The sequence below is a fragment of the Notothenia rossii genome (assembly GCF_949606895.1).
Source record: "Notothenia rossii genome assembly, chromosome: 7".
Taxonomy (NCBI): domain Eukaryota; kingdom Metazoa; phylum Chordata; class Actinopteri; order Perciformes; family Nototheniidae; genus Notothenia; species Notothenia rossii.
Genome location: NC_136905.1, coordinates 16,621,004 through 16,647,504, shown reverse-complemented (window position 1 = coordinate 16,647,504; position 26,501 = coordinate 16,621,004). Strand labels below are relative to the sequence as shown.

The following is a 26,501-nucleotide window of genomic DNA, read 5'->3' as shown; positions in this document are numbered from 1 at the left end:
TCACTTATTTCCTCATTTGATTTCATGATTAGTGAGAGCAGAAGAGGAGGGTGAACACGGAAGCAAAGGGAGGGGTTACTGTCATTTTGGATACTGACTCCTGTTGAATTCAGTGAGTGCCGAAAAGTGCTCCACTCTGCCTGATCCATTAGGTCTACTGGTCTATGGGTATGAACTTTATGAGAGTTCTTTAGATTGTTAAAACATGTGTTCTGTATCAAGTTACTGAATGTAATACATTATTCTTTTGTTTGTTTATTTTCAGGTTTTCTGAGAACTGTTTGCACAGAGGTGTGAGGTTGTGTGCATAAGGAATAAGAAGAAAAGTTCCTGTAGTTTTCTTCATCTGAATCTTCTTCTGTGAGCCGCAAAGATGGAGCGGATGCAGGACGAAAAGGTAACTGTTTCTTACTTCTATTGGATTCATGGGTTAGTGGTGTTGTTCTGTTATTTTCCAAACTGTTTTACCTCTAAAAACCTGCACAGATGAGTTTGCCGTACATATTCTGCAGTATTCTTCTCGGGTAGAAACACATTATAACAAGCTTTTAGTTATAATTCCCAGCAGTCCCAGAGGAAGAGCGCCAGTCCTTTTGGTTTGTTTCATTCTGAGCCTGTTTTGTGCCAACAAGTCCTCATAATTAAGAGTGTTATTCAAAGTAAGAGGAAAACCTGTATATTTCCATTCTGGCAGGGGCATGAGATGGGAGTGATATACGAGAATTCAGGAGATGACTAAGGCAGGGTGGCAAGTTTAGACTCGTTCTGGGTTTTGGTGTTACTTCGTCTGCGTGTGCATTAGAAAGGCATGAGGGAATCGTACCAGTTATATGAAGAAAGAACTGTAAAAGTGCAGCAAAGACTGACAACTTGCAACAGCCCAAATATAGTTAACACTTTAGTGATACCAGGCTACACAGTTAGTGTTATCACTCAAAGCGTGAACTTTGAATTGATTGCATTACATCTTTTAGTATTGTAAAGAGTATCTAAAAAGACCAAAATGTGCCTGCTACAGTATCTGTCCTCACAAACCTTCCCTGTGGTTTGGCTTTTGAAACAGTTACACACATTTCATGGCTGTTTCTTAAGGTTTACACATCATGTGTGTTGATGCAACTACCCCCCCCCCCCCCCAAGCCACAAAAAAGGCATGCACTCTAAAAAGTCATTCTTAAAAGATTATAGCACAAAATTTGTGTAACCAGAAATGTAAAAAATAAAATAAATATCTTTCCTTTCTGATGAAATTACACTAATAAATGATACTGCAGAAAAGGTGAAATGGAACTGCTGTTACATTAATGATGAAGACACATACGAAAGTTCGATGCAATATTAAAACATAGGGAGAAAGAAAACTGACTTTCTAAAACGGCCTTTGCGAGATATTTTGAATAAACACAGAGAATGGGATGTAGATAAGTTAAATGTGTCGTTTGAGTGTCGAAGGAAAGGTGTGTCAATAATGAGTCTTTCTTCCGGATTTCCAGAGTGATGATGATTAATAATGACACAATGAACCAAAGCAAGTATACATGAAACACAACTTTATGAGAATCAAGCATTGGTACTGAGGTTTAAAGTTCCAAAGAAAATAACCTTACTAGATCCCTTTAGAACCGTTTTTTGAGCTTTTTATAATATTCCATGGTATTCATAAGAATTACGTCATTGAATTGTGCGTGTACAAATATGTATATACTTTTACCACTTGTAAATGTATTTGTATTGGTATTGGTTAACATATTAATCATGACTTTTTTAAAGCAGAATGTCATGTTGCTACAACAAAAAACTGTATATTGTAGTACACGGTTACAGATAATGATGATTGGCTTGGCTTCTGCTCCTTAGTGTGCAAATGCAGGAAATTGTGCATGCTGGTACAACTTCTTAATCTGCCGTATTCAATTCTTAAAGTACCTATAAAGCACATTGCGCGGTGGGCCACTCCTTAATTAGAATAACTGTTTTAGCAAGAGGCTTAACAATGCGAACGTTTTGTCTAAGTCTTACTCAACATCAGCATGTCACTACAGATGCAATTGGTATGTCTACAACCACACACATTTGTACACACACAACCACACCCCCACACGCAGTTATCCTCATCAAATCCTCTCTCGTGCAGCGCTACACCCCAGAGACCCCTCCAGGTCATCTGTGCCAAAAGTCAAACATGACATGGAATTTGTTGTTATATGTAATTATTTATCACTTTTTTTGTGTCTCCCTTTAAACGTAACTGTTTTCTTTATTACCAGTCCTCTTTATTTCCCCTTCACTGTCAAATAATCTTGTTTGCTGCACTTCCTGTGTGTCAAACCGTCAAGATGTCGTCACAGAAGTATATTCGGCTTGATTTAGTGTAAGAATATGAGACAAGGCCATGATGTCCCAGAGAAACACGCAGTGACCTGATTACAACTGATTATCACTATCTGCTTAAGTGTTACTGTCCACTGAGTCATTTTTCAATTCCTCCTTTGTGTTTCATTCTGACCTGTGGGTGGGTTTACCTGATAGGAACAGATATAAACATGATGTACTTAAAGCCCATTGTTGGTAGTTTTGTTATCAATAAGGAAGCCTGAGTTCTCAGTGTAACAGATGTAAATATGCAGTGGGGTTTATTTAATTGTTTTTGTATAATCACACAAATTCTGTGTTTTATATTATTTTATTCTGTGTTCTTCATTTTATTGAATGTTAAATACCTGACAAGGTCGGAGATCAGTGGGCGGAACCTCTGAAGTGTGGTCGCTGTGCTCAGGAGTTTTTTGTTGTGAGGACTTTCCCCCCTATATATTGTGTGAATTGATGTAAAGCTGATCGTTTGATCTGTTTTCAGTCATTAAACAGAGATCGCCTCAACTTTACGCTGGTTCGGGTCTCCTCCATTATCAACACAACGCAGAGACCGCTTAACCACACCGGTTACATCAGCAAATCAAATAGTTGATCAGATTAAAGGACAGAGGGTTTGTTTCTAGAGGGGGGAGAGTCTTTCAACTGCCTCTTGATTTCCCTCAATGAACGCACTGTTTTGTGACGTTTGAAGAGTTATCTGTGCAGATAGTTATATCATGTAAACATTGGGACAGAGCTCATTGTGCCTGTCTTTGTGTCTGTTTCCTGACTTAATTAGGATTACAAGTTGTGTAAAACAATGTATTAATCATGAATGATTCACTCGTCTTATAGTGTCGAAACAGGGGCGGATTTGGAAAACACTGGATGATTAAAATGGATTTCCTTTCATTAATGAGCCTGTCTGGATCAGTAGACTTGGAAAGCAAATAATGACCTTTGTAGAGGTTCCCAGAAAGCTGTTGTAATGCGGTTAATGTAAAGAGATGTAGTAACTAGGTTCCTTATTTGGCATGGTGCCGCCACATAGTAGACTTGGAACCACAGCTTCACTTAAACCCATTTCTCAGTTCTGCTCTGTTGGAACTGTAAAAAATGGCAAACTCCTACATGCCGTGCCACACGAGGGATTATCGTCAGATGTATTAGCTTGTTATTATGAGCTAAGCCCACTTTAATTTGAACCCTGCGGGGAAAAGCACTCACAATAGGATTCATTTATTCTCTCTGGGTTTCTTTAGCTTCTTAGCCGAGAAATACCTCAGAGCTGCAAAATCATGGATCCTGTGCAGTGTTGTGAAACCTAGCTTCCACAGTGCTGCAAGTGACAGACAACTGAAAACAGGGACTCATTGTGTTTGTAGTTACCAGTGTCAATATAAACAACAGGAGCTTTGTAGAGCCAGGGACAGGACATGTCCACCACACAAACTGAGGGGGGGGATTGTCCATAAACTCCATCCGCTCATTGTTTTAATCCTTCATATCGCTCATGACTTTTTCTCTCTCAACAGCCGCCGAAGAAGGTGACCCTTTACCTGCTCTTCAGCGTTTCAACAGCTGTCATCGGCTCGCTACAGTTTGGCTACAACACCGGGGTCATAAACGCACCAGAGCAGGTGTGTGTGTGTGTGTGTGTGTGTGTGTGTGTGTGTGTGTGTGTGTGTGTGTGTGTGTGTGTGTGTGTGTGTGTGTGTGTGTGTGTGTGTGTGTGTGTGTGTGTGTGTGTGTGTGTGTGTGTGTGTGTGTGTGTGTGTGTGTGTGTGTGTGTGTGTGTGTGTGTGTGTGTGTGTGTGTGTGTGTGTGTGGTCAGTTGAATTGTGTAATAGACCTTTAATGTTTTATGACAGCGGGGACAACTATTATGAGAGAGATGAATAATAGATGCCATTTTATATCTTCTCCCTGTCTTGGGATATTAATATTGCAATAACTTAAATGACACTTTTTTAACGCCAATTCTGGGCCTCGTTTTAGGACTTTCATGTTGCTGTTCGGATGTGGTTTTGCAAAGAAGCCTAGATACAGTTAGGGTGCTGGACATGATAAGACTGCTCTCATTTGTGACCACAGCATTGCAAGGTGGCAATGCTAAAAGCTATACTGCCCTCATGTGGATGTGTCAAAAACTCCCAATGAAGCATGAGCTCTGACATCAGTTACACACAAAATGAATAGTTTTGATTGTGAACTTAGACAAACGCTTACTTCGATGCAGCCATTCATCTCTCTTTTTCTGTTGGTTGACAGAAACTGCGTAGGTTTTTCCAGAATGTGTCGATGGAGCGGTACGGGGAGCCTTTCAGCCCAGGAACCAACACCATGGTGTGGAGCTTTGCAGTCGCCATCTTCAGCGTGGGAGGCATGGTCGGGTCCTTCTCTGTCGGAGCCGTTGTCACCAAATTTGGCAGGTAAGAACATCGGGAGTAAACAGTATGGTGCAGTAAATGGTTTCATGTATGATGGCAGTTAATCAACCGAACCCTTACTAGTTTTTAAATACACCTTTCCTTATTGTAAACTCCACAATTTGGTTTTAAAGCCTATCTTTGGTTTTGGACGGTTTGTTTGACAAAATCAGATGTGAAAACTTCTCCTTTGAGTCTGTGAAATTGTGATAGAAAAGTTTGCATTATATGTAATTGGTCAACATCATCTGCAGTACTCACCCACTAACCATGTCCTTCTTCCCTCCTTGTCTCTCTTCTTCAGGCGTAAGTCCATGCTGCTTGCTAACATCCTGGCTATCGTCGGGGGGGGTTTCATGGGACTGTCGGCCCTGGCTCGTTCTTACGAGATGGTCATCGTGGGGCGGTTGATCATCGGTGTGTTCTGCGGTCTCTCCACGGGGCTGACACCCATGTACGTGGGTGAGATCGCCCCCACTGCTCTCCGAGGAGCCTTCGGCACGCTGCATCAGCTGGGTGTGGTGATTGGCATTCTGGTGGCACAGGTATGATGTGGTGATTGTGCGGTACTGAGATACATTTGTTTTGTTTTTTATTTATTGTGCAAAAGCTCTGGATTTCTGCAGACAAACGTGAACTTGTGAATCAGCTTTGCTTAAAGAATTCAAGCAAGTGCCTCAAAATCAATGTGTTGCAAAACTTCACATTATTATTTTTCACCCCATAAATGTTTTTCAAAGCTTTTATAAGCATTAGATGCTGTCATGTGACCTACAGATCATCATAAGGACACATTACGGACAATAAACAACATTATCAGCTCTCTTTTAGTACAAATAATATTTTTAGTCTGTTGGGAAGCTGTACAATATATAAACATATTATTAGCTAATAATATTAAAAGCATCTTTTCAGATTATACTGTAGAAATAGAACCTATCCCTTTTTAAAGTATTATTTTAACCATATTTTTCAGAGCATACTCAAATCTCTCCCATCTCTTAGTATTTATTATAATATCAATGTAATAACATAAAACTAGGAACAGAAACTACTACAAAAAAAGTGATTTGACTTTAACAAAGCGTGGTGTCCTGGAGAAGAGCTGCGAGGCTTGTTTGAGTTCAAATTAAAGCTCAACTCATTATAAGTACTTCATCCCGTGTTATTGATACATTTCAGATCTTTGGTCTGGAGTTTCTGCTCGGCTCAGACTTTCTGTGGCCTCTGCTTCTGGCTCTCACCATCCTGCCGGCCATCCTGCAGAGCATCCTGCTGCCTTTCTGTCCTGAAAGCCCCCGCTACCTGCTGATCGTCCTCAACCAGGAGGAGGAGGCCAGGAAAGGTCGGTTTTGAGACGTTATGCAAACGAGATTGCAACATCAGGTTTTAATGAGACTGAATTTAGAATTGCTCTTGACATTTTAATGAACCTTAGATGAAGCACGGCCCTGCGATTTATTAAAGTTTTACAACATAATGTTCTAAGACCCTTCCAGCCTTACTTTACACCATATTTGCACAATAATGTACTTACTCCCTCTCCTTTCATCCATCCCTTCTTCTCTCTGTAGCCATGGTGCGTCTGCGCGGCTGTGAGGATGTGAGCGATGATATTAATGAGATGAAGGAAGAAGGGATGAAGATGGCCTTGGAGAAGAAAGTGACCATCCCTGAACTCTTCCGCTCCCCAAACTACCGCCAACCAATCATCATAGCCATAATCCTGCAGCTCTCCCAGCAGCTGTCTGGTATCAACGCTGTGAGTAAACACCATATCCTGTCAGGGAGCAGTGTATTATGGATATCATTATATGATAAGTGTCAATCAATGTCATCACTACATCTCTAAAGGAGCATTTACTGAAATTATACAAATGTGTCTGGCACCCACATGACGAGAGACGCTACTCTGCTCCAGGCAATGTTCGATTGAGCGGAATAATTTAAGCCAGTGGGGTCATTGGAAAGAGACAAACAAAAGTGGTATTTGATAGGTTTTTGTTAATAAGGTCATGTCACCAGGCTGACTGAGTGTGTTAGCGTCCCCCCCCCCTCTGACCTGACAATCAACAGTAAAGCTGCGGCAACATCGATTTAATTGACAGATATTCAACAGTCGTGACCCCGCCCACTCATCAGCAGCTAGTAGCACCAACTGTACTAAGCTATATTTAATGGAACACATGACTAGGTGTAATGTGAAAGAGGTTGCTTGAAGTCACAAACCTGATGTAACTATAACCCAACTCTGCAATCCTCTGAAGTTTACATAGCATTTTAGGGTCAGTTAGCTCACTACTTTTGTTTTATGGCCCACAACCTAAATCGAAAAGTACAAAAATCATCTGCTCCCAAATCCAAAACTTGAGAGCCATCAACTGTAGCCATATCTTTAATATCATGAGAGACCACTCACACCACAGCCACCCCTTGATCTCCACCCTCCCCTCAGGCAGGCTCAGAACCACATGGACCCACAGGCTAATAAAAAGCTTTTCCCCCAGAGCCGTGGACAGGATGCTGAACCCATCCCCAAAAACAACTAGCACCCTAAGAGCAATTCCTCACCTAACCTAAGTTGTAATGAAAAAGACTACCGTTACTTTTCATTACTCATACTAACTCTTCGTCTTTCTCTCCTATTAGGTGTTCTATTATTCTACAGGTATATTTGACACAGCTGGTGTCACTCAACCCATCTACGCCACCATAGGAGCTGGAGTTGTTAACACCGTGTTTACTGTAGTTTCCGTAAGTGTCTGACTAAACATTTGTTCTTTAGATAAAAGGCGTGGTTTACATTATTATTAATATTAACAATTTCTTTGTTTTAAATCCAGCTCTTCCTGGTTGAACGGGCGGGGCGAAGAACCTTGCATCTGATTGGTCTGGCAGGAATGGCTTTCTTTGCCCTCATTATGACGATCTCCCTGGTTTTGGTGGTAAGTGATGTTTGCTTGCTACCTCTTGTTCTGTGAGCTTAAGAAAACAACATCTTCTTGTACTCACTCTTTGTTTCTCTGTCTGAGCAGAAGGCCAACCCGTCTCTGAGCTACCTGGCCATCGTGGCTGTGTTCGGCTTTGTTGCCAGTTTTGAGATGGGTCCAGGTCCAATCCCCTGGTTCATCGTGGCTGAGCTCTTCTCCCAGGGGCCCCGGCCTGCTGCCATGGCCGTCTCCGGTCTATCCAACTGGACCGCCAACTTCCTCGTGGGGCTGGGATTCCCTAAACTTGAGGTAAGGGAAACATTTACGTCTTTTACTTGTATTGACATCAAGATACACTTAATGTAGAGCCACCTAAGGTAAAAGTAGACATAATGCAGAAGGGCTAATACCATGAAAATATAGATTATTGGAGAAAATAATTCAAACATAATATATTTTTTAATATATAATAGTTGATTAATATGTGTGCTGGAATACATTATTTCATGTTAGGAACAAGATTTCTATCTTCTATGATTTTGAATCTATTCCTAACTTCCATTAATTGATTTTTAAACGCTGAGGACCACCGCATGCTCAACACAGAACTCATTTTGAATCAGGAACCGTTTTGAATCAAAGTGTAATGATACATCAAATTGAATCAAATCATGACATACTTAAAGATTCGCACCCATGTTTGTTTTTATTTATTAGAATCTGAAAGTAACTGGCAACAGTTATTAACAGATTATAGTGATGTAAAAACAAGAATATTTCCCTCTGATAGTATAATGGATTAGGAGTAGAAAGTACGTCAATCTCAAAAAGTAAATGTACTTAGTTACTTCTCATCACTGCAAACATTTTCAGAAGTATGTGCAGTTTGAGTCATGTAGTTACCTCTCTCTCTTCTTCCCTCAGGAACTTTGTGGTCCTTACGTCTTCATCATCTTCATGGTCTTCCTCATCCTGTTCTTCATCTTCACCTTCCTGCGAGTACCAGAGACCAGAGGCAGGACCTTTGACGACATTGCTCAGGGATTCGCTGCCAGCGCAGGAAAACCCTCTGCGGTTCATGAGCCGATGGCCGTCGGCCTGACCGAGGGAAAAGAAGGTCCTCCAACCTCCCCCACAAGCAAGGTCCCCATGGTGGATCTTCCTTAGAAAGAAGAAGTAAAAGAAATCCGGACACAACACAGACAAAAGGTTTTAAACACATAGATATAAGGAGCTATATTTCGTCACAAACATGCTTTAATAATTGACAGAGTTCCCTGTAATCCTGCTTTAAACATGGGCCAAACTTAACTGAATTACTAGTACTTAATAATAGTTGACATTCCCATTGCCAGCGCCACGCATACTGCCATATAAGAGGATCAACATATGTTCAGCCTTAAGTCCCAGGTCTTCAGCTACCCCCATGTTAAGAGGTTGTGGGATTTGGGGGGGTTTATGTATTGAGGTCAAGCTTGAAAAGCTGGTTTTGGATCCTGGTAGTTTGACCCAAAAAAGAACGACTGACTTGCTGTCCTGTCTGCATGCCTGATGTGCCTTGCTGCCTGGGGGAGGGAGCCATATTGTCTTGAGTAGACAGAGTGAGTATAGAGGTGTTACAGCAGCCCCTCTCCCATTTAAGTGTGCAAGAAAGCACTATAAACTTAGAATACAAATATTTAAGCAGAAATAATTAAGACAGGTCTGTAAATTACAGCTGTCTGCATGAACCACGTTGTTGAGGTGTAGGCTAACACTGTCAGGCCTTAAAGTCTGCTCAGGCTTTCTGCTCCTAAAAAACCCAACCTAACCTCTGTTTTCAATGATTTCAGCCAGTATTTTGTAGTCGTTTACAGTAAGCATTACAACATTAGGATAAAAAACTCAGGTGGCTACATTTATCATCACTGTACTTGAAACTCTCTTGACATCAGTATGAAGCAGTAACTTCTGCATCCTAGGCTAACAACATCATATTGCCATCTCTAAAATAGCGTTACATTAAATCAAGTGCTCATCAGTGTTAAACAGTCATTTGTGGTAAATGTTTTGTATATAAACACTTTAAAATCGACTGATAACAATACGTATCTAACATGAAAGATATTAGATATTGGAAAATATAACATTGATGATATTAACCAAGAGGTATAATGTTGAGTAATAACACTAAATGAATTGTATTTATTTTAGTAGTTAACGCACAAAAAATGCCTTATTGATTGTTGTTCTTTCTCATTTTCAAAAATGATGTACATAAATATTGTAGAATCTTCAGTAACTGAATCAGGAGAAACTATTACAACATAGTACACATGCTTATATATGTTGTGTCAATGTTTGTACAGTTGTACTTCTTCTTGGATGTGGGCACACTCATATGGAAAACATTCTCAATGTTTGAGCTTAGCAGCATTTTATTTGCACTTTGGCAGTCGGACTAGTTTGTAATAATTGTTTATATTGTGTGTTTCTCTGTAAATATAATGTATGCATTGGGATGTTGGGTTGTGCCTCATAATCCCGTCTAATCTGCTACATTTACTGATTTGTCTTGCACTGTCACTATGGTGGATGTCACTGTGTTGCTTAATGGTAAACAGAAGTCAGGGGTGTTAAAGCTTGAGTGTGCGTGAGAGTCACAGTATCATAATGTATGCCAGTAATAATATTAGTGACACTTGCTTTGAGAAACTAAAAAAGGAAATAAAGTTGTCCATCTTCAAGGGAATGTGTGACTTGAATTATGAATTATTTTACTGTCTGTAATGCTCGAGTCAAAGCAATGAATGTTTAATGTGATTGCAGTCTCTGTGCTAAAGTGAGAGTGTGATTACTGTAGCAACTCCATTTCCTTTTCTGCACCGTGGCTAAACCTCAGTCAGCTGTGCTGTTATACACTGTAGAGCTAACCAAACCTCAGAAACATTGAAATAAAGCCATAAGTTAAAGAACAGAGTTCCGTTTCTCCCTGCGGCTGCTGCTGCTGAACAGTTTGGTTTAAGAAGAAATGTATTCATGGTTGTGATGACGCTTTTAAGGAGTGAATGCGGGAGGAGTTTTGAGGTCAGATTTCGTCTTGGATCACACAGCTTCAAAAGCCAAACCAGAACACATGTAGAGACGCGAGATAATAATTACCTCAGAGGAATTCCCCTGAAAAGACGTACTAACATTGCTGCTTCTAAAATTACAGGTCGTGGCTGTTGTTTTATGGGGGAAGTGGTAAGTGAGATACTGTTCAATTCATTTCTTTAGGAAGGACACTAAACAAACTGTAATGTCTTAACAAAATGATTTATAATTGGTTCCTAGGGCACATGGTGACAAAATAACCGTACAAACCCTAAAGTTTACTGGAGCTGGGACTCGAGTAATCAACTTTTTTGGGGGGGGTTTGGACTGACAGAACACTTTTCTTTCCTAATATTTTACAGACAAAGCTTCTATTGGATGCTATAGAAAATATGAGTTAGTTGCAGCCTTAATTTCCCAATAACAGCAGAACAAAAGTAGGGGAAAAAATATCACATTTGTGATGCTGGAACCAGTAGGGTTTGTCCATATTTCCTTTAAAGAAATGAAGTAATAGATTGAGCAAAAGTTACTGATAAACAGATTAATCACTCTTTCACTTCAGCTCTAAAAAACAGACACTTTTTATATAAAGTGGCACAGGGAATATGTGCTTTCAGGACCAACTGAAAACTGATTAAGAAGTTCTAAGTCCCGGCTTAATGACGGGAGGACCGGCGTGATCCATTTGCCTCTCCACTCTGCTTCTTGGAGCAAAGAGCCCAGGGTAAAGGGCCCCCGGCTGGCTGGGAATGGGGCCATCTAATTGTGTCAAGCCAATAGGCAACATCTCCCTGCAAAAGTCTACTGAAGTCTCAGTCAATGCAGTGAACTGGGGCATGAAAGCCCATCAACAAGCTGCAGTACTGCGGTCTGACCAGCGAGTGGCGTGCATGAGCCAGAGGGGCTCAGCTCTGTATATTTGCATGCCTGTGTGTGAGTGCGTGTCTAGAAACTGTCTGGATGAGCAATCCTGGGAGGCGAGGAGTGTGTCTGAGAGACGGAGGGGGAGGATGGAGGGCATCCAAAAATGTGTCCAAATGATATTCCTTTTCCATAAAAGGTAGAACTGAGAGGGATCCAAAAAAAGGAAAAGAAATTGGGCACTCTCACATGCCACAGCTTGAAAAATGCAAGTTAGCACAGTGTCCAGATATTTGAGGGATGCCACAGTTTGATGCACAGTCTGCCAGGCGGCCCGCTGAAATTGGTGTGAGGCGTTAGGGGAGAGCTGGAAGTGATGTCGTTAGACATGTCTAGACAGTTGTTTTAAAGACTGGACTAACTAGTTTTTTCATTTTTCCACCTCCCTTTCCCTTTGACACTTTTTCTTGTTAACTCTCTCTCCTTCTTTGTCTCTCTCTCGAATATAAAAAAACTCTCACTCTTTCTCTCTCCCCTCGTTTCTCTGACAACAGTGTTTTGTTTACTTCTCTGTTGGCACTGTGCTTATTGTATGTGCTGCTCTGTAAATATTTTTCGCCTTTCCTCATCCATCCTCCCCCTCTCTTTTTCTCTCTCCCTCTCTCAGATAAAGGGAGCAAACAGACTCCACCCCCTCTCTCACCCCCTGCTCCCTCTCTCTCTCTCTCGCTCACTCTGTCATACACACTCACTCTATCTACTTCTTTCATGCTCTCTCCCTCCCTCTCTCTGTCAGTGTCATTCTGTCGTGGAGATGTGGAGTGTCTTTCTGTCTCTCTGTCTGTTTTTTCAGCCTAACTCAGCTGAGGAAGGTAAGACTTTCACTTTTACTTTATTTTGAAAATGGTGTGTGTGTGTGTGTGTGTGTGTGTGTGTGTGTGTGTGTGTGTGTGTGTGTGTGTGTGTGTGTGTGTGTGTGTGTGTGTGTGTGTGTGTGTGTGTGTGTTTGTGTGTGTGTGTGTGCGCGCGCGTGCGCGTGCGTGCGCGCGCGTGCAAGGGTAGCAGGACTGGGAGTTTGCACAGCGCTCCCATCATGTGCTCAGAATAAGCCCACAAGTGAAGGATGGACACTTGGTATGCTTCTGTTAAAGAGCTCTAAGAATGTCGCTCTCTGGGAATGCTGGGTACTTTGGCAAATCTGTGAAACTGTGGCACGAAAGGCCCAAACACCACGAGAAAGTCTGATTCATTCAACATTTTTATGGAAACCACCTACAGCTTGGGAGCCTCAGAATAATTACCACTTTTCCCCCTTTACTTCTATCGCCCTGTGTGCATTAGTTTGTGTGTTGTGTCTGAGTGCATCTCTATGTTTGCATGTGTTTATGCAGATGCTTGCGTGTGCCACTGTGGAAGCACTTCAGATAAGACTTAGTTGGCATGGAAGTGCCAGGTGCGTGCCGCGGCCTAACAAGCTCTGGCAACAAAAGAATATGGAAATGTGGGAGAAAAATGAATAATAACTTGCATAACTTGTTTCTCTTTGCCTATGTATTTGGCACCCCCTCCCGGGCCTTCATGTCACTCATAATCTCACAGATGTGACAGCACGAGACCCCTGTCCCCTCTCCGGTACTGTTATCAGTGCCCCTTATGTCTCCACAACCTCCTCAATGAATGTGTTTGCAGTTAACGATACACACTTTGTGGAAATGTCTTAAAAAGTGCAGGAGTGAGTGAGCGAGTCTGGAAAAGCTGAATTAACTCCATCTATTAAGTGGATTTTCAGATCAGAGTGGGCTGGCATTAATTTGATGACTCGATGAAACTGTCTTGAAGTGTGTATGCGTGTAGCTGTGTGAGTGTGTATTCTTATGTGTCTGCCTAAACATAGCTCCTGCTCCTACATCCTCTATCCAACACTTGAGAGGGTTTCAGCAGTCAGCACGCAAATTATTTTCAAAGGAATTGACTGCACGATGGAAAGAGCTGCACCTGTTCACGCTCATCTCCCATTGGCTTTAGTTTACTGCGAGGTGTGTGTCAGTAATAGTCTATAACAGAGGTAACTTATATGTCAGCCTCATACCACAGATTTGAGCTGTGTTTGTAACAGATGGCCTGGACTAAGATGAGACAGAATGATAGAGAGGGAGAGAGGCGGCCCAGCGTTAGTGGCCTACTGACTCTGTTTGTGTAATTGAAATAGAGCTCCTCATAATACAGTATTAACCCAATAGTATGACCGTCCGTCCATATAAATCCACATACATTGAAACATCTAGTTATGTCACAAAGGGAGGATTTGGCATCTGCCTCAGCTTTCACCGCTGTAGAAGTCTGTCTGGACTGACTAGCTATCTGATATGATTGCTGTCTGTCTTTAAATTGTGTATTGTCTGTCTACTGTATCCACCACTCACAAACTCCTTTCTTGTATGCTTTCACACCACAAACCATGAATAAGTTCAATGTGTGCCTTATTTCTTGCTGTTAAGAGTATACAAGATCTGCCTGCATGCAGACAAACTGCTGAGTGTTTGAGTGACAGGGTGCGATTTATCGCTCTAACTATCTGCCTGTAAGTGTTGAAGCAGTCGCCCACATGCATTGTTGATAAGAAGTACTGATATGAAAACACATGGTGCACCTTTTAATTGTTGGGTCAGTGTCTAGGATTGCATGTTCACATTGCATGTTCACATTGCATTAACACACCGCTCTGAAGGGAAGGGCTGCGCAGAAGGCACACCTGATGCCCCTCCAGCACTTCCCGTCAAGGATGAGTAAATTAATAGTGATACTCACTGAGCTATGCATATCCTCGAATTAACCTTGTATCATTAGTGGAGCTTATGTCATGCCCTGAAAAGGAAATTAAATTAGATTTCGCCAAAAAGCAACAGTCTGCACAAACTGTAGACTAAAATGTTTACCAGTTACAAAACTGACTTAATGTTGTATGACTTTCTCTGAATAAAAGTCTGGAGAAAAATTGGTTGTGAAAAGTAACTAAAATACTCCAGTAGGCTACTGCACTTGAAGAGAGGATATTGTGCTTTTTTATATTGATTTAATTTATCTGATTTTGTACTGTTATTAAACCAATGGTTTCCAGTGTTGGGCAAGCTAGCCAACCAATACATTAGTTTGCTTTTTTACACATAAGGCCATATTCATTGAAAAGGTTAACATCACTTTACTCATAACTAACGCTGAGCTGCAAAACTAAGTAACGCGTTTCATTACTTGTTTTATAACTTCCGTTACTTCCCAGCACCGTAAATGATGTAAAATCACCTGTTGTGTAACAATTAAAAACAAAACACAAATATGTTGCTTCGAAACATAAAAACAAAGACAGTGTGTTTTGACAAGTAGTCAAACTATTTTAAGATTTAAGATCCACTTACCATCCAGCAACTAGCCTAGTCCCGGTGACTGCACACAAACCCCGAGGAGTCTGGACTTCAGCTTCACGGCTATACCGCCTTAAATGTTGAACAAACCTTGGTAAGTAACTCCTGACATTAAGCATACCCGTGGCTAACGTTATTAAGAAAGCGAAGAACATATAACATATAAAATAGGTAAACTGTATAATGACCAGGATTCGCATTTCGCAAGGTTTAGGCTGAAGCTAACCGTCTCCACCGTCTGTGTCAAGACAGCACCACCGGAACCGTCTATCACATGAAGGCAAAGAACTGCCAAACTGATATTAAACACCACCAATACATTTTCAGGAAATTAAATTGGAAACAGAAGATAAAAAGACAGTGGTGTAACTCAAGTTCTGTAATTAGGTACACTTTTGAGGGACTTTGCTTGAGTATTTCAACTTTTTTCTACTTTGTACTTCTACCTAGGGTAAATTGTGTACTTTTACTTCACTACATGTAGGCCCATAAGTATACTCTAAAATAAATGTAGGCTATAAGATTCACAAGCAAATGCAGGCAGCAGCAGACCAAGTAATTACAATTGACTGCACCTTTACCAGCTTTGATAACACTTTAATGCATCAATAATTATAATTCAAACATATAATGTTATTCTGAAATTGGCCAATCTGCATAATGGGTACTTTTACTTCGGGCACTTTAAGTATATTGGAATCTCATACTTTTGTACTTTTACTTGAGTTACATTTTGATTGCAGGAGTTTTACTTGTAACAGCGTAAACTGCACTCTGGTAGTTCTACTTTTACTCAAGTAAAACATCTGCGTACCTCTTCCACCTCTGGAAAAAGAAAACAAAAAATCTGCTCTAAACCCACACAATAATTATATTTTATCAGTTAAGGTAAAATATTTTGCATAGAGATTCTTGCATTTAATAGTTAAATATAGATCCACTATTGACAACAATATTAGAAAGTTTTAATAAATCAGATTATGTACCTATAGGCCTATTGTCTGCTAGTAAATGAAATAAAATACAAACATGAAACTTAAACAATGCTGATATTATATTTGTAGGTATCATTGCAACCATTGGCCTACTAAAAGTTGGCCTTTTAGGATTTAAAGATCAAGCTCCTAGTGCTCTCTGGTGGACACACTTTGTTATGAAGGACCGAAGTTACCTCAAACCCATTTTGGCAGTACAAACTTTGAGCAATGTTGACATTCTCACTTTAAGGTCATTCAGACCATCCGTAGTGCTGTCGATTGTTTCTGGCTTACTGGATATTAATTAAGACAGATTACTATCCTTGATCCTGGGTGTTGTAAGCCGCCTTCTCAGGACATGATGAATTAGAGAAAGTGTGATAAGAAAATAAATGGCATGCTTCTCACAGTGGGAGTGCAGCAGGACGGATGCCACTAACAGCCCTGAAAAGCTTCCTGTCTGTCCCTCCTGAATATGCACCGAGCTGCAGAAAGAGAGAAATCACATGCTGGTGTGAAGTGGAGTAGGCAGCATCCCCATAATTTACACAGCAACACTACACTGTGACCAGGCGTTATTTTTAGCAATGTTTTTTTGCATGTAATTTTAAAAAGCAACATCATTTTCGAAGGGCCTTTGGGAACTATAATTCCTCAAATGACTCACATACGTATCTGCCATTTGAGATACCAGAGATTGACGCTTGATGCTTTGAGTCAGTCAGTGTCGAGGCAGATAGTGTCACAGACAATACGCCTGTGCAGACAGGCAATGAGTTTGGGCCAAAATGTAATTGAAAGATGAGCATGTGGCATGGACTGCTGGGACACAGGAATGTAGTATGGCGTTTTGAATTTCATATTAAATCTGCACTTGGCAGTCTGCGTGTTGGCAAAGGACTAAACAGCGTTAGATCAAAGGTTGATTGTTAAAGGATCAGTATTCAGAATGACACAATGAGATTACAGTGAACTGATCTCCTCAGATTTACATTCCTTCTTCTTAGTGGCTGTTAAGGGTGGAGATGGTAGTGAAAATATGTTTGTAGCAGGTTTTGTGACTGGAGAATTCAGTGGAACGTTTGTATTTTTGGGCCTTAAGTTTTGATTTTATATTTCTGTTATGCACACATGACTTTTATCCAGCACATTTTTGTCTTATTACATTTGAGTTCTTTCTTCACAAATCCAAGCATTACTGGGTCTCAAATACATCACAAGTATGTGTCTAAAATGTTTTCCTGTAATCAAAGAAGAGAGTGATGTCAAGGAATGTACATGAACGTATTTGGGTAATATGTTTAATCGCAGATAATTACATGAGACTGTTACCACTCTAACAACAACTGCACATAAAGAATGTAAACAAGAAAAAGATAGCCTGACTATAACAAAATCTGCCTTCAGCTTTAATCCCCACTGATCAACATGTTGGATCTAATTTGTTTGTTCAAAAATATTCTGGCACACGACACCCAGTTAAACTTCAAATGGTCGTTTTTACATTTCTGTTTTTATATGGATAAACAAACAATCTGTAGCATGTTTATTTGTGAGCTTTTCATCCACAGGAAGATATTGTTACTTTGGACAGAACCCCCTGTTTCCAGTCTTTGGACTAAACTAATGTTCGCTTCATATTTCACCGACATGAGAGTGGTGTCCTCCTAAAATGAGTCCGAACTATTCTTTTCTTTGAAGCTCTTTTTTAAATGTGGCCACATCATTTCACTTCTTGTGAGTACAACCAAGTGTCAAAGAGAGTCTGTCTGAAAATGTGGGTTGAATGTTTATTTAAACAATGTTGCATCGCTCTCTATGACCTTTTACTCTGCCTTCTGGGGTAGGCGTTTGTAAAAACAAGGTCAGAAAACACGTCATACAAAACTCGTTGTTTTATTAACCCGGCTGTATCTCATAGCAAAGAGATATTTCCCAAATATTCAATCATTTCTTTAAGATGCAGTTCCCCAGAACCATAATGATGTTATTTTGCAAATGCAAAAGTCTTTCAGTTTTAGTGAATCGTCCTCCTACCTGTGCCTGTTGCTGCTTGTTTGTGCGACTCATTGCAGACGTTGCTCTATCATCTAACCTGGTTTAAGTGCTGTTTGTTGCAGCTGCACTTTCATTCAGCTTAACCACCAGAGAATATTTGATAACTCCCTTTGACATGTGCATGCTTATTTCTGGAATAGCGTTAATCCCCCTCTCTCCTCACTCCTCCACCCTCCTGCTGCCTCCCTGTCTTGGCGGATCACTCTCTCGCTGTGGTTGTTTGTAATGATGGCTTGGTGTGGGCCCTATTCTTCACTGACTGTCTGTGGGTAGGAGCATCTGGAGAATATAAAGAACGGGTGGAGATGGGTGGATAAGTGGACAAAAGACAAAACATGACTTGACTACTGTTGAGAACACTTTCCTGCACTATGGGAATTTTTCGTGTGTGTTCCTGTTACCCGCTGTTACCCGTGAGATCAGTGACTGTATAGTCTTCATTTTTGATGTTAAGGCATATTACACTCTCACACCTCTCTGGCCTGCGTTAATATTAACACAGACATTTTTTGCTGGGTGGGAATGGGGCTCTTTTACCTGGAAAGTGTGCAGTAATGTAGCATACATCAGTCGTCAAAGAGGCGTGATACGAGCAACAGCGCTACACTTTGCGTTGGAGAGTGTCGTTGCATGCATGGCCACACAGAGAGGCAAAGTGTTGGGCAAAGAGAGATGGATGGAGAGAGGGTCACTCAGCTGAAGTGAACACTCCAGCAGCAGAGAGGGGACAGTCGCGAACTAATGCAGGTCGCTGCTGCACAATGGAAGAGAGCATTTACACCCACGCCTCACACAGAGAGAGAGGGAGAACGTGTGAAAGTAGCACATTCATATGCACAAACACAATCCTATCACCCTCTCCTCATTCCTATCTCATACTCCCTTTTTTTATTCTATTGTCCACTCTTTTTCTCTCTCTGTATTAAAGCGTTTCCCAAACAAACAGCAGATCTGGCATCAATAATGGAGCACAGCGTATCTCCTTTATTTAACGTAGAGAAAGGCCTTCCCTGTTGTCACTTTTTAGATGAATAATACACACATGCAGAAAGGACAGAGATGAAAGGGACAAGCCACAAGATGGAGGTAGAAAAAGGGGAAAGGTATTGAGTTAAGTGAGTAAAAGACCGGAGTGGAGTATGAAGACGTGAAACATGGCGTGCATTAAAACAGCACTCAAGTCCAGATTGCAGACTCAGCACTTCTCCAAACTGTCAGGGACAAACTTTGAGTGTCTCGGTCCTCAGATGGACCAATGACAGAGATTCTGGGGCGCAGTTGTTGTCGGAACGAGAGTTAAATAAAGGAGCTTTTACTGCCAAGCGGACCTGCCAGGAAATGCCCCTCCATCTTTTGTTCAACTTTTTCACACACACACACACACACACACACACACACACACACACACACACACACACACACACACACACACACACACACACACACACACACACGATCTGGTCATGATGGCTTGGCTCAAGCTAATCCTTGAAAGGTGTGTAACACGGCACTCTAAACGCTTATCTTAGGATGTCTAGGTAAATGATTCAACCTACTAATGTCACGCAATGAGACTTGCATCAGAACATTCCTCCATGTAATCCTCATGTACAGGTTTGTCGCAGGAAGAAAAGGGGCAACGTGAGGAACTGGGGTCCCCAAGGCCTCACAACAAGAGGCTAAATAGTAGAGGCTTAAATATTAATGTCAGAATAGTTTGCTGTATATTATTTATGCATGACTCTGCCCCGAAGCTGAGGGTTAATTGAATTTGGAATGACACGTATGCAGCATCACTACTGTGTGTGTGTGGGTTTTCTTATCTGATATAAATAGGATGCTGCTTAATGAGGTCACAATGCATGATATATGAGTGCGTGCATTTCATGCATGACATGTTCATACATAGAGATAATTTCTTATTTGATAAATGGAGAAGGATTTACGACAGAAGACAGAGATCTTGAAAAGCGAGTCAATATGCCATTTCCATGTCATCGCACATGCTGACAGGTGTTTCTATGATATTGTCCACCCTATTTATATTAATGAGGTTTGGTTAGAGAAGCTCCTTTCTTTATGAGGCAGGACAAAGTACATATTTCCTATAGTTGAATCACCACCTCTCTTATATTATAACCTTCATTAATTGGTCGAGTGTTGTATTAGACTTCATTAGATTTAGCTAGGTGTAACTATTAAACTTCAACTGAGTATAATATTCTGCTACAGAAAATCCTCAGACGAAGCAGGAAATGTGTGTGCCACTAATGGAAATAACTGTTCTTCTGTGAGGCTATAGACATCATGTCTTTGTGGATTTACTTTTCTCCCTGTTGCTGATTTATCCTGATCGGCTCTACAATTCCAGCCGCCAAGCTGTCCAGACGTTGCACTAAAAACTATTTATTCTGATGCTTACGGCCGCAGATAATCCGTAGCTGCCACAGTCCATTTGTATTATTTTCTCAACACAAATTATACCACTCCAAAATCCTGGAGGATTTACATGAAAAATGTGTGAATTTATGAAGATTGACAAAAGACAAGCTAGTGGGTGAAAACAGACTGGAGGGGAGGGGGGGGGGGGGGGGGGGGGGGGGGGGGTGAGTGCTTGTAAAAGGAAAAAAGAGGATGGAAATGGAGGATTGAAGGACAGATTTGCAGGGTCTCCATCTGTGAGTATAATCCTAAAATAAAATCTGTTTACGGCACAGTCAGAGAACAGAGGGGTGGGGGAGAATTGATGTCATAGGCTACAAATGATATCCGTTGGATTTATTTGAAAGACAGAGAGATTTAGTTTGTCCGTGTTTGTGTGTCGAAAGACCTGTTCGCCTAAGAAATAAAAAAGTCACAGGTGTTTTGGTGAGACAGGGGACCGTTTCAAATCCCCTCCTGTGTGTGTGATGATCATGTAGATCATATATTTGTGTCTCTCTTTGTCCGCTTGTCAGAGAGAGAATAAGAGAGTCTTCTTCTCTCTAGTGAACGATTGTGTGGCTTGAAATGGAAACGAAAGCATTGAAATTGTATCATGACAATGAAAATAATAATGTATCTGTAAACAGAGGCGGATGGATGCTTCCTGTCACAATGGAGCGTGTGTGTGTCAAACAGACATCAGACACTGTGTTTATCTCCATTAATTTCATCTGTGTGAGCATCCAAACCTGAAGTCTGATGTTTCCTCCACCTCTGTGTACACAGAAAAAGTTTGGCATGCATTCAATCGGCGGCTCGTCAACAATAATGAGCGCCAGACTGAAGGAACGGCAGCCACCAAGGTTTTGAAATACTAACGGAAAATTCAAGGGCTTCATTTTCGTGTGGGTGGCAGCCATGTGTCAGCACGCAGCACTCAGCATTAAAGTCACTGTGTGTGATTTCTTTGCCAGCTTGCTGTTTTACAGCACTTAAATCTAAAGCAAATTATGGGGAAAATACACTCCGACAGAAATGTGGTGCTTTCATTCTCCATCACTGAAAAATAAACAACTGTCTGTTAAACCTGAAACAATAGGAAAACAAACAGTGAACACATCTCTCGGTTCTCTTTGGACATAACTACAAGAAGCATCAGCTTGCTAAGTTTGTATAAAATGTGACAGTAACTGTTATGGCCTTTTAAAGTTGGAAAATCTGACCTTTAATGGGTTTAATCCGTTCAATTTTCAGAACATTGCATCATCCCTCAGAATCACTTATTAGATGTGACGGATGCACACAGCTGGAGCACTCCCTGATTTTATTGCACAGGGGAGAAAAAACCTAACCCTTCAAACTATTTGTGATATATTTAAAAAGAGACTTTTTGATTGTAATGCCCCCCACCTCCCCTCCCCCCCTTACAAAATACTTCACAAAGTTTGTCGCAACTTGAGCATCACTTGAGCACATTAATGTTTTAGCTCTCGATGGCATCACAGAATCATCACACAGTCTGCGATTCAAGCCTTGAGACAATATCTAATGATTGCAAATTCTTTTTCACAGTCACTTATTTTTAACACTTTGTCTGTTCACTCCCAAAACGAACATTTGTATATCAATTACTCACTCCATGTAACCTTGGATTGTGATAAAAGCCACTTTTTACCAACATCAAAGGCTTAGCAACAAATCTGTCTACAAACTCTAGCCAACTCATGCAATTTAATCCATGTCTCATGCAATTTCCCTAAACCATACAATTAAAACACTAATCTGAGATACTGTCACACCTTTGCAGTTAGCTGTGACACATTGTTGGTCTGTTTTCTCACACCTTGTCTTTGTCTCTGCTTCCTCACCTGTCAGTGATGCTGCTGGACACAACAGAGTCTACCTCAGAGCTGGGCTGGACCACCTATCCAGACACGGGGGTAAGCAGGGAGCTCACTCTCTCAATGTGCTTTCCAGCTGCACTCCTGTTGGGGGTGCCAATCAAATGTCGTGCACACATGTTACACATGGTTACGCTCTAAATGTGAGGTTATAACCACGTTGTTTATTGGGCTTTGTGGTGGAAGTCTAACGAGGGATTAACACTTCAATACATCACAAAGTTTAACGGTTACTGTCCTGAGAGGATAGTAAGGAAGACTTAATCTGCTGGTTATTTTTGTTTCAATTAATTTGTCAGAAAATAGACAGATAACCCTACTAACAGTTCAACATACAGGAAAACATACACTGTTAAATGTAAGAAGCAGGAACCATCAAATGTTTATTTTAAAAACGATTAATTTACCTGTTTAGTGATGAAGTTTTGTGTAAGATTTGTTAAGAAAATCATTTGTTATATACAATGGTTAAAGTTCTTGTTTTCAATTAGTAGGAAAATAGGATAACACATACTGTTTATTGTGTGTTTATTGAAAAGAAACAAAAAAAACGTTACCCTGCCAACAGATCTCTATACTCGGTAGATATGTTGCTCCTGCTCCCACATGTCCTAAAGTCCTAAAATAGAGTACAGGCATTCACATGTCAAACCAAACACGATCGCTGTAGTCTGCCTCTTGCTTGCTGGCACATTTTCTAAGCTTGCATTGATTGAAATGATTCAAAATCACAGCAGGATTAAACAGCAGGTTCCCAATAAAGCTTCTCTGCTATGTGTGCTGCAGATAAGGAACGTTTGCAGACAGTTCCCAGCTTGAAGATGATGAATAAAGACATAAGTGTTTAGTTATGCCCTATGTTCAGGGTTATAATCTTGCTGGATTTATGACATCTGACATTGATCGGTGGCACAAACAGCTTCTGGCACACACAGCCTGAGAATGAGAAAGTCCCACCTTGCCTTCAAGACACCCTTGAGCTCTAAACTGCTCTTTGTTTTGGGTCTCCACTGTGTGCTTTCATCTGTGATGAGATTGCAGTGATTGAGCCATAGATCCACTATTCTTGAGCTGCTTTTTATTTCAGGTTGTCGCGCCGCCTTGAGCTGTGTAAATATGTGCGGGTGTGTGTGGGGTTTCCATGTGTGAGTGAGTGCATGTGGGCTTGCGTGACTGTGCCAGGGTCAAGTCCCGGGTCAGTTAAATCCACTCATCTGTGAGTGATTGGGGCTCAGTTCTAATATGGCTCATAATTACACACACACACATCGTCTTCATTGTCATCATCTTTGAGATAATCAGTGAAACTACACGTGAGAAACTGCAGAGCACTACTTGCTAATGTGCAGGAAATTCCTTTGCAGAAATATTCTACCAGTTCACAACAATATTATTCCAAGCATCCATCCGTGTATGGACGTTATGTGCAAACTGATATTTAAATTAAGAGTACTATACAGTGAATGAAATGAAAACAAGTCAGGAGATCTTAACGCTACATTTATACATGCTAGTTTTGGCGAACAAGTGAGCAAGAATATAATGTTGGCAGCTCACAAAGAACAACCTAAAAATACAGCAGTCTCAAACCAACATCTGGCGAGCATAGACACTCACAACGAGCCTTTTATCTCACCTTACACTAAAGTTTAGCTTTATACGCTGCTATTATCACCCCAGTCTGGCCTCCATAATTGTACATGATGTTTCCCTAATTAGGGCCTCATGTGTGTTAGGAATTTGTGAACCATGATGGCAGCTGCTAATAAGAGGCCATCCATTTTTGTGTGTGTCAGGGAGTTTGTGTGTGGGTGCGTGCGTTTGTCATGTGTGTGTGCGCGTTCGTAAGTCAAGGATTTGCATGGTTTCTTTTTGCTTTATGGTCCCTGAGAAGTGCTTCTGAGATGGAGATATGGTTATTTAACCCGGGGCATCAAGCTGAGAGAAGTAAAAAGACAGACCAAGAGAGGGGGGAGAGAAAGAGGGAGGTTAACTGTGTGTGTGTGTGTGTGTGTGTGTGTGTGTGTGAGTGAGTGAGTGAGTGTGTGTGTTCTTTTTTTAACCCATTCCTCGCTTTTCTCTTCACATCCCATCTTTTCCCGTTGCTTGAGGCTCTGTGGATATTCTTTTCTGCACTCTCCTCCTCCTGCTTCTTGCCGTCTTTCCATTCTTTTAATGCACCGACAGGCAGCCCCTCTCCCTCTTTGTCTCTGCCTCTCTCTCTCCCTCTTTTAATCTTTCCTTCCTTTGCCCTTCACAGTCCCAGAGCCACTGGGTCTCTGCTTCATATACTTCCTTTTATCCCCCCAACTCAATCTCCACTTTGCCCCTTATTTCCCTTCAGTGTCAAATCACTAGACTATTGACTTCTTACGGTAGTCTTTTTCTCCCTACCCTTCTTTTCACACACTACTCCCCCATTGTGTGTTTGCTTTGTGTTTGTGTGCACATGCATATGTCTTGGTCTATCTGTGCGTGCCTTTCTCTGCTTCTACGGGTCAGTGTGTGGGTGTGTGTGTGTGTCCAAGGCCTTACCCCTCCCAGTGCTCTGTCACTGGAGAGATTACGTGGCTTTCTGGCATTTCAGTTCAAATCAAATCACGGAGATGAGTCGTCCCTACTTTTTTTCTCATTTCTTTCCAACGCCACATCCACCCCTCCTCCCCAATCTGCCCCGTGTTTTGTGTCCTTTATCCTTTCTTCATAAGGAAGGGAGAAAATGAGACGGGGAGCAATAGGGAGGGAGAGGTGGGGAGGAGGAGGGCGGGGGGGGGTGTGGTTGAGGTCAGAAAGCTGTGTTTTTTACAAAGGTACAGTAGCAAACTGCACGCACCTCCCCACACAGATACCGGCAGATGTTCTACCAGATGTTTTGCCAAGTCCCGGCTTTTTCGTTAAATCAGAACTGAGTTTATTGACAGGTTCGTTAACACGTACAAGGAATTTGCTTTGGTAATGCAACCATAAACAACAAAAGGAAATATATTGTAGGTGAAAGACAGAAATAAATATAAAAGAAAATAACAATTTAACATTAAAAGAAATGAATAAAGACAAGTATTTACCTCAAATATAAATATACAAAAGGAACAAAACAACTTGGTACAGTGAATACATGACAATAAATGAAGCCCCCTCACACAAATTCACTCTCAGTTTACTATGCTCTGCCCGTCTGCATCCCTTCATCTCACCATGTGCTCTGTGTTTTCCCCTCAATACGATCCCCCTCATCCCCATGTCTGACAAAGAGTCAGTCACAGCCCTGGAGAGAGTAAACTGGCCTTTCCCTCCATTAGACTGACAGCGCCTCAGACTCTATCTATCTTCCCACTGATCTTATCAATATTCCGATTGGACAAAATATGAATGCTCTCTGTCGTGTGGGATGCTACAAAGGTTTTGTCCATACTGGCTGTCAGAAGCACACAGAGAAAGAGACATGAGCATGCAGAGATGTACTAACATGCATAGAAACAGAAACACACACACGCCAAATGCGCCCTGATATGGTATCAGGACCTTTTGTCCTCCTGCCATTGTTACATGGAGAATAATGATGATGAAGCCTAATGCATAATTCCTCTGTGTTACAACTGAAAAGGCCCTGCTTGTCACTTAGGGCTACACAGGCTTAAAGCAGAGCCTTTTTATCCTTGGATGCACCGTACTGTATAATTGGTGAAACTAAACCCCTCTCCTACATTTACATTTTTGACTCAGCTGACATAGTCTCATTCAGATCCGTGTCTCTGCACTGCCTGTTTTTTTTCTCACCATGAAGCCACAAAACAAAGCCATTTGTGCATCTTCAAGTATTCAGATTTCCTAAAATACCACAAAATCTGCCCGGTTTATTACACAACAGCTGCCGCAAGTGAGACACACAAGTGTCCGCCACCTGTCAAATGTGAACAATGATACACATGCAAATGCCAAACTAGTGCAAGAGAAAAATTGACCACATGTCACATTATCAAACAGAACTATTGATATTAGAATACATTATTCTTCTTCTCTAACATATTGGAAAATGCCACTTCCTCGCACATCTAGTGTCTGGCCGTGCAAA

At 41.2% G+C, this 26,501-nt stretch overlaps 2 protein-coding genes across 2 annotated transcripts in view; both read left to right on the top strand.

Annotated features, from left to right (window-relative positions):
* The first annotated feature begins 37 nt into the window (after positions 1 to 37).
* Positions 38 to 10,442, top strand: slc2a3b (solute carrier family 2 member 3b). The gene is made up of 11 exons (XM_079691303.1): positions 38 to 168; positions 266 to 397; positions 3,888 to 3,992; positions 4,624 to 4,784; positions 5,086 to 5,326; positions 5,964 to 6,126; positions 6,356 to 6,543; positions 7,431 to 7,535; positions 7,625 to 7,726; positions 7,817 to 8,020; positions 8,636 to 10,442. The coding sequence occupies exons 2-11, from the start codon at positions 374 to 376 to the stop codon at positions 8,876 to 8,878; spliced, it is 1,536 nt and encodes a 511-aa protein (XP_079547429.1). The 5' UTR covers positions 38 to 168; positions 266 to 373; the 3' UTR covers positions 8,879 to 10,442.
* A 1,960-nt stretch (positions 10,443 to 12,402) lies between these two features.
* ephb6 (eph receptor B6) overlaps positions 12,403 to 26,501 on the top strand; it is a 35,426-nt gene continuing 21,327 nt past the window's right edge. Inside the window, exons 1-2 of the mRNA XM_079693941.1 lie at positions 12,403 to 12,522; positions 22,404 to 22,468. Of these exons, the coding sequence (XP_079550067.1) occupies positions 12,465 to 12,522; positions 22,404 to 22,468 (123 nt within the window). The 5' untranslated portion in view covers positions 12,403 to 12,464. The remainder of the gene's footprint in view (positions 12,523 to 22,403; positions 22,469 to 26,501) is intronic.